At 36.8% G+C, this 9,188-nt stretch overlaps 1 protein-coding gene and 1 pseudogene across 1 annotated transcript; both read right to left on the bottom strand.

Moving 5' to 3' along the window:
* LOC120270795 lies at positions 1-946 on the bottom strand. The gene is made up of 2 exons (XM_039277861.1): positions 940-946; positions 1-653 (listed from the first exon to the last, which is right to left on the bottom strand). Exons 1-2 carry the CDS (start codon positions 944-946, stop codon positions 1-3), a joined length of 660 nt encoding a protein of 219 aa, XP_039133795.1.
* Positions 947-1,226: 280 nt separating this feature from the next.
* On the bottom strand, positions 1,227-8,273 carry LOC120270433 (annotated as a pseudogene).
* Positions 8,274-9,188: the final 915 nt, after the last annotated feature.

Genomic DNA, 9,188 nt, shown 5'->3' with positions numbered 1-9,188 from the left:
TCAAGTAGTCGTGGATGACCCCACTTGCCTCAGGTCCTTCAATTCCTCCATAGGGTCGTAATGCAACTCATTACCAAACCTTGTATTTAGCTGTGTTACATAATCTCCCCAACTGGGAGGATTCTCTCCCCCTCTTCTCCTCAAGTAACCCTGATGCCACTGCAGTGCAGCTCCCTCCAAGTGTAAGGAAGCTATTTTAACCTTGATGCCATCTGGAGTTTCATCAAACTCGAAGAATTGCTTGCATTTGAACAACCAATCATAGATGTGATCACCATTGAATCTGGGAAATTCTAGCTTTGTTAACTTGGGCCTGATGGATTTGAGATACGACAGCTCTTTCTCAGTCCTGACAGGACCTACAACAGCACTGGACACAGGTTCACTCCCCCCAGGTTGCAGGTTCAGTAATAGGGTCTGTAACCCATTGATATCTCTGTCTTGCTTCTCCCTCATTTCTTGCATATCCTTGTCATGTTTCTCTGCTTGCTTCTCTACCGTCTCCCTTACTAGGCCCTTCAAACTTTCTTCCAGTTTCTTCAACTCTTGATTTCTGGTCTCCATCAAGGTTTCTGGACAAAGCCTTCTCCTTGTACAGCGATCTTGCCTCTCTGATACCAGTTGATGCCAGATCCCACCCTTGCAAACACAACCTGCAAAGATTCTCAAGAAACAAAAACAGGTACAGCACTAGACTTGATTAAAGCAACCTGAACCTCAAAGATTCAATTACAACAGACACTCACACCACCACATTAAGAACTCAAGCTTAAAGTAGCGAGATAAAGAGAGATCGGGAGGCTAGATGCCGGAGATCTCCAAAACACCTCACTCACACAAGGAGGAAGATGAACAGGGAAAAAGGAATCAAAGAGTTTCAATAATTGCCTCCATTCCCCAGTTGAGTCGTATAAGTTTAGAAATTAATTGAAGAGGGACCTGGCATCGCCCTACGATGAGAGAGCTTTTGAATTAATTCTTCTGCAGCCGAATGACGAAAGAACCCTTACCTCTCCAGTGTACCCAACTTAACAGTCAGAGGGCACTTAATGTAAATTCACATCTCACCGTTTTTCCCTCCATTCAGATTAACTAAAAAGACAATACAACCCTTATCCCCTCAATCAAACAACGATAGCTGATGCGAGGGTAACTAATGTAATTTCACTCTTTTTGAATCCCTCGCTTTTACCAAAATGCCCTTCCTTGCACGAGTAACCACCTTAAGCGTCGGGGTTATCGATGACATTTCTCCGAGTACTCTAGCTTCCCAATCTCAGCCCTTCTTACTCTTTCATTGTTGCAGCAATTTGAGATATCCTGCAACACTCTCCATCGGTTGTCACCGTGTAGGATTCGGGATCGACACTGATCTTCGGGAGAGCGTCATTGAGCTTCATGTCGAGCTTTGTAAGCCTGCGAACATTACCGACAGCTTCCACCCGCTTTTTGAGACCATACTTGGTTCCTACATCGGCTTCTTTCGCAAGCTGCACAAAAAAGGAATTTCAGCACATGGCAGATAAACTAGAGATCCTTTCGAATGTGTTCATCGCCTTCGAGCAAACTGATTATCAGACCGTAAATTAGTCACTTAACAGAATTCAACTGTAAATAAACGAACAAAACAAATGCTGATTTCACTTGCCTTGCTCACAAAAGCAATAGAGTTAACACTTGCAGCCTTTCCAAATGCACCAAACATCGGCCTCATCATTACCTGTGCTCAATAGGTCAAAATGTTCAAAAATGAGGATCTATGCAAAAAATCATGTGCAAGAATTGCTTTGATTGATAGTAGATCCACAAGGAAAATGCATGGCCAGCTAGTGAGAAAAAAACATGTGAATGCAATTTAGAAGAGTCTTGTATAGTAGTTGAAGAATATGATACCGGTTCAGGTGTAGGAATACTAGCATTTGGATCACCCATGTTGGCCCATGCAATCACACCCCCTTTGATCACCATTTCTGGTTTGGCACCAAAGAAAGAAGGTTTCCACATGACAAGATCAGCAATTTTCCCAATCTGTTCCAATCAAAACTTATTAGATCCAAACTCCACCTAGATTAAGACAGTAACACACATCAGCATGAAATATAGAAAAGGGATTTAGTTATCTGGAGCTCACAATTAAGATGTTGAAACTTTGAAAGGTGTTAAAAAAAAAAATTTGATTGAATAGGAAGCATATAAGCTCCTAATTACATGGTCAGGGAAAAATATGATACCTCAACAGAACCCACATAATTAGAAAATCCATTAGCTATAGCTGGATTTATGGTATATTTTGCTATATAGCGCTTGATTCGGAAGTTGTCGTTTTCACACCTATTTGGTTCAATTGATCTTCCTCTCTGCACCTTCATCTTGTCAGCTGTTTGCCATGTTCGAGTGATTACCTGAGATAATTAATATGCAATTAACCATAAAAGAACAGGTGACATGAAAATCAGTTCTCAATTCTTTAGCTCATAACATCAATTTGCTGATAGACCTAACACATAAAAATGTGATGACTATGATGATAAACAGGAAAATGCAAAAAAATTTGTCAATGGAAAATAATGTCCGTATTTTGTGAAAAATCCTGTTTACAACAAGCAAAAATATGAATAAACTATGTTAGTAAGCAATAGTAAATTAGTAACACCAATCTTATGTGTTAAGGTGACAGTAAAATTATTTTAAAATACCTCTCCAACACGGCCCATACCCTGTGAACCAGAAGTTATAATACTAATGGCACCCATATCATGCAAGATGTCTTCTGCCGCAATTGTTTCAGCGCGTATATGAGACTCTGCAAAGGCCACATCTTCCTTGATGTTTTTATCAAGGTGGCGGGATACCATCTGCACAAGTTAAACAGTATTTTAGAGAATATAGAGTGAAAATCAATAGTTATGAAATATGTGTATTCTTTTACCAGCATGTCAAGGTGCTCATCCACAGTATTTGAAGTAAAAGGTCGGGTTGGATTTGTTGATGAGGGCAAAGCATTTTTCACACCACAAACTTTGATAATATCCGGAGCATGACCACCACCAGCACCTTCACTGTTTTGACGCCATTAAAAAGAAGATTTTGTAAACAGATAATTTTGTTGATGATAATCTTGAAAAAGAAATGCAAATTACTGGCAGGACATTTTATTCACAAGATAAAGGAACAATAAGCATTACCAAAAAAAAAAAAAAAAAAAAAAAAATTGAACCTCAGAAGGAATTGTTGTAACAATAAGTATACAAAATTAAGTTCTATGGCAAGTGTGAATCTTATTGTTCTTGAATTTACAAAACACACTACCTGTGACAAGTGTGAATTGTTCTTTCCTTAAAGGCATCAATGGTGTGTTCCACGCAGCCAGATTCATTCAAAGTGTCTGTATGGATGTTAACCTAACCAAAATAATGAAACATGTAAGAGACAATATCCCATTGCACTCTTCAACTACAGACGTAAATAACTTGCTTACTTGAATGTCAAATATCTCAGCAACTGTCAAACAATTATTTATAGCAGCAGGAGTGCTTCCCCAGTCCTCTTGAAGCTTTAAACCCATAGCACCTGCCTTGACAATTTCAGTTAATCCTTCTGGTTTGGCACTATTTCCCTGGTTAATACATCATAAAGATTGGTTACTAAGGGAATGAAAACAAACATTGCTTCAAACATAAAATTGTAATAAAGTTTGATGATAAAGCACCCAAACACTGAGGAAGGTTTGGATGCATTGAGACAAAATTCAGTGTACATAAGTGAGCCAGCAAAAGATAATGCACCAGTTTTCTCCAAAAAGAAGGCCTAACTAACCAACCAAACAGAGCAGTACGTAGTGGAAAGACAATGAAAAGTTGCACAATGAAAGACGACAATGTCCTGTGAACTCTGCTGAGGTGACATCTAGAAGTTTTTCAGATACAGCAGGGGGTGCTCTACGTTTCAATAAACATAAAGGTTTATTTCATTCTTAGAGAAACTTGACCTTCATTTATGAGACTGCATCTCACTACTTTATACAGAAAAAAGAATATATAACTATACCTTGCCAGTGAATCCGATATTGACTGGCAGGTCATCAGTTGACTGCAGCATTAACTGCATATGACATGGGGATGTTGTGCAAGTAGTGGCACGAGTTCCATCCGCAGGTCCTGTCCCACCTCCCACAAGTGTAGTGATACCTGAAATCAGGGTTATTTGGGTCTTCAGAGACATAATGTTGCAAAATAAAACAGGAAGTTTCAGCACATGGCTGAGAGGTCCAATTAATTCATATGATTGTGAAGTTATATTTTTATAATCATCAAACAAATATTAGAATGAGAACTTTACATGAAACAATATTTTAGGTGCTGGTAACCGTTGTATCATGCCAAGCAAGTAAGAGTAAAGACCATACCACTTGCTATAGCCTCTTGTGCCAACTGAGGACATATGAAGTGCACATGACAATCTATGCCTCCAGCAGTTACAATCATGCCTTCCCCTGCAATAACTTCAGTGCTAACCTGCATTTAGATATTTAGTATCCCATAATTTTTGCAGAAATTACCATATTCACTAAAATCTAGAGCCAATGCTGCATATGTGGAAAAGTGGTCATCCCAACAATCATATCTCCTGAAACGCCATCCATGATATCAGGGTTTCCAGCCTTTCCAATAGCAATAATATATCCGTCTTTGATCCCAATATCAGCCTTGTATATTCCTGTATAGTCAATAATTACGGCATTGGTGATAACAGTATCTAAGCATGCCGAGGTTGGATAGCCTGCTGCCTGTCCCATTCCATCACGCACAACTTTTCCAGCTCCAAATACACATTCATCACCATACACTGCAAAATCCCTTTCAATTTCTGCATATAATTCAGTGTCGCCAAGCTTTATCTTATCCCCACTAGTGGGCCCATACTAATTTGCATAGTCTTCGTGTGAAACTTCTATAATTTCAAGAGGATAATGGCTGCCATCATGTGGAATGAATTCCCCAATAACACCTTCACTGCAGCAAAAATCAATTGAGTTTTATGAATAAATCACCTAGCTCTCAATTAAAAAGCATTGGAACAATAAAACCATCCAACTAGCAGTTAACTTCTGAGAAGGTATGATAGGTCATAGCCATCAAACTGATCCTAAATAAGTTCCGAAAATATATAAATGAGACTAGAAAAGAACAATTGACTGAAGAAACTGAAAACTGAGTGTCTAGGGTATCTACACCTTGCATCTGGTTCTTCTTCATTCCCAAACCCTTTAGCTTTGACATGTTCCATCACTTCATCAAGCTTGGAATAATCAACAGGGCCATCCACAATACCATTTCCACCTCTAATAATTTTATCCCCTCCAATGCTGACGACGGTCACGTATTTGGCATCCCCTGGCTAAAAAATGGTACTTTAGTGAAAGGCATTGTGTAACATGATTCCAAACAGAAAAGTATTAGTGGCAAAGCATCCTAATAATAAAGAAGGCATGCATGCTAAGAATATGATGAAAATTATAACTGAACAAAACCTTTACAAAAACTGCTGTACGCAGAACAGAATTTGGATTGGATTAAATTAAGAAAACAATTTACATAATATATAATATAGTGCACAATTTTATTAAACATAAAAGCAGCAAACAAAGCCTGGTGCAAAAATGGAACTATACACCTACATTCTAGCCACTACGGCTAGGGTAAGTGGTGCCGGCCAATGAAATACCATGATATCAGCATCTTGGCTATACATAGAAACCAAGATATAAAGCTGTTAAAGCAGAAACTTGAATTGTGAGGAACTATTGAGTCAAACACTTCAAATTTAATTGTGTGAAAAGCATTATTTGAGATGCTATTTTAAAAAAAAACCAGAATTATACAGCTTTGCATTTACCAACACTCAGATAGTGAGTTGATCACCATCATAAAGCTGCTGTGCATGTTTCAGGGTTCGCTAACCATTGTAATACATGTTCTCTCACACCTGCCAACTTATTACAATAATCAAAAAAATGGACAGGAACAAAGCTATATGGACCGCAGGATATGGATGTGTAAATTTAAATAGTTCAAATGCTAAAATTTTACATTGTTGTCATCACCAAGAGGCATGTTATTGCATAAAATGCAAGTAGACCATGGAACAAAAGCAAATATAATGCATGCCAGACAAAATACCAATTAATACACTCTGTTATAATAGATAAATTTATTTATGAAGCAATTCAAAATGCCCATTACCTCAAAACAAGTAGTAGTCCCTGCACATATATTTAACCACATACCATAAGCTTTTCTTCTATCAAAAACCAGGTAGGGGTTCACCTCAATAAAGTGATAATGGCTTCCTATCTGAAAGTGAAATTTGGTGTTAGAAACTAACCTCAATTGGAATTTTTCAAATTTTAGTTGGAAAAAATGCAAAGAAAACTATTTCAAACTCCAGGCCAAACCAGTCTTGAGTATTCCAGATAAAAACAAACACTTATAATTTGGAAAAAGACTATGACCTCCAAGAAAATCAGAATAGTGTTTTATTCTGATCAAAATAACTCAGTATCAATAAACATCTTTTGACACTTACTAAGACTCAACAAGGATGAGTATGAAGAGAATGATGAACAGACAAAGTTTGAATTGAGTGAATATACCAATTCAGCATACGGTCTTGTTAGATGTGGATTGAAATAAAACAAATATGCGATTTTCGCACTCATATGTTTCACTGAATTTCTACTGATGATCTATGAAAGGAGATAAAACAAAAAAAAAATCACCTGAATAGGCCTGTCTGCCTTGTTTACAACTTTCAATCTAACAATCTTACGTCCCACATTCAGGATGATCTTCTCATCACATCAACATATGAATTTACCAGGAACACAATCAGCACCATCCACCACAAATTTATCAAGTGAAGGAACTGCAAAGGATTGATCAATTTCCACCTCAATATCATTCACAAAAAGATACTCTCATGCACTACTTTAGCAAGGTAAAGTTGATGTAAGCAATGAAATGAATCAAGACATAAATTGCAGCTTCTTCCAGATTGTGACTAGTTCTACAGTATGTCAAACATAAATTGACAGTTTCCTTGTATGCAAACTCCAGTCAAGCATTTTATAATTTATACGATGTATGGCCATAATGTCTATTGGGCATAGAAAATTGTTTGACAAACAGGAAATTCACCAACTTAGTATATTGTGAATATAATGCTATCTGAAACTCGTAAAAGAACATTAAAGAAACCCACAAAATCATATAAGATGTAGTTGAAAATCTACGGCATAGATAAAGCTAAGGGGGAAAATTCACGATTATACCAAGGAAGATATTTCAAGCAAATGACTAAATTCTAAGGTTGATTAAGTTATCTTCTGCACCAGGAAAAAATGAGCCATGTAATGCCAGCTCCAGATTGCCATTATCACATGCAATAGGATCAGGTATGGTGATCAGCTTCGTTCCATCCAAGAACGTGCCCTCAACCTAATGCAAAATGTATTGTAAGTTAGATAATATTTTGTGAAGAAATTATAAAACTTACACGGTGATATGAAAAATTATTTTGAACAAAACAAGAAGGAAAGATGAGACACATGAATCATTCTTCAAGTATCAAACTTAATTCCTCCTAAAAGTGTCAATAAGACTACAAGCAAGTGTGGAATATAGGGTGTTCAGAAGATGAGTACCTGAACGCAATCTAGAAGATGTGGAACAGCTGGAAGAACTTGTCGCCTACAAAAAGTAACTAGAATGAGCTCCTGTTAACAAACTCTACACCAGTTTCTATAAGCATTAGCAAGCAAAGTAAACAATGCAACCATAAGAACAGTAATTAATAATTGTAAACATATCTTAATTTGTTGGACCTCCATCAATATAAGGTTTCACAAATGTTTCCACTGAGAACCCAAGGCACTTGACTTACCTTTTCTAACTAATCAGAAGAAACCAGAAACATTGAAGCTACAATAACCAATATCACTGTCATTTCTATGACAAAACCAGAAAAGAATAAAATAAAAAAATAATAACATAATCAATCGCTACTAAATTTCAAGTAACATGTTCCTTCAAAAAGACAGCATCAGAAATTGCAATATGGTGCTCAAAAAAATTTTTGGTCATGACACTGCAAGTTTCTCTAAGGCTCAAACTGGTTTACATGACTGCTGCATGAATCCAAGCAATATAATATCCAACAAAAATGTGGTTCTTGCTGTGAAGGGTTTCCACTCGATGCATCCAAAGTTTCAAGAAACAAGATATCCAACAAGGAAAGAGGGAGCGATGGTTCTTGATGTGAAGCTGATCATTCACTCAAATGTGTTTGTGAAAATGCGTGAATGAAAAGAAAGTATGCAAACAGCGAGGACTTCCACCATTAACGGAGAAATGTAAGGAGTGATGAGCTCACCGGTGGTGACTGCGCAGAGGTCAGCGAGTCCTAGTGTCACGCACTTAATCGGTTTTCCCTCAAAGCTTGACAACAAACTCAACTTGAAAGCTTGAGAATACGAAAACTTACGAAAAGATAAAAAAGGAACTTGAAAACAAGAACGCTTTATTGCTTCAAGAATTCAAGTCTTGGTTGGTTTTCAAATGAGGACACTTTTAAGTCAATTTATAGCCCTTAGCCTCTTTATGTATTTTAGTAGACTTTGTACTCTTTTAAAAAAATATCTAGAAAAACTCCAAATATTTTGGGGTGAGATTTATTTGATTTGACCGATAGTATAAGTATTTCACCCAATTCTAGAGTTTTCTAACTACAAACTTGAACTCTAGAAAAACCCATATTTTGCTAGGCTACCTGTGCTGCTAAAGATCATGTACGACAAGATCTTCATTTTGGGGTAAAAATCTTGTCTTATTTCTATATGGAGCGGGAAATGTGATAATAGTAATTTTGACAGAAGGACGTGTAATTACAACATAAATAAATATATAAATATAACACCCAATGCAGTTGTATAAAAAAAACATATTATAATAAAAATGGAAGTCAAGGGTTTTTTTTTCTCAATAAAGGCAATATAGTTGAAAACATGCACACGAATTAAGAATTAATCCTTCAGTTTTTATGCCTTTACCTGATTATATAAAATTTGGATTTCAAACTCACACTCACAATTAGGGGTTCCATTACCATTATTATATTCAATGAAATTTAAA

The sequence above is a fragment of the Dioscorea cayenensis genome, chromosome 10, assembly GCF_009730915.1.
Source record: "Dioscorea cayenensis subsp. rotundata cultivar TDr96_F1 chromosome 10, TDr96_F1_v2_PseudoChromosome.rev07_lg8_w22 25.fasta, whole genome shotgun sequence".
NCBI classification, from domain to species: domain Eukaryota; kingdom Viridiplantae; phylum Streptophyta; class Magnoliopsida; order Dioscoreales; family Dioscoreaceae; genus Dioscorea; species Dioscorea cayenensis.
Note: the sequence above shows the minus strand (reverse complement) of the source record. Positions and strands in the feature narration are given on the sequence as shown.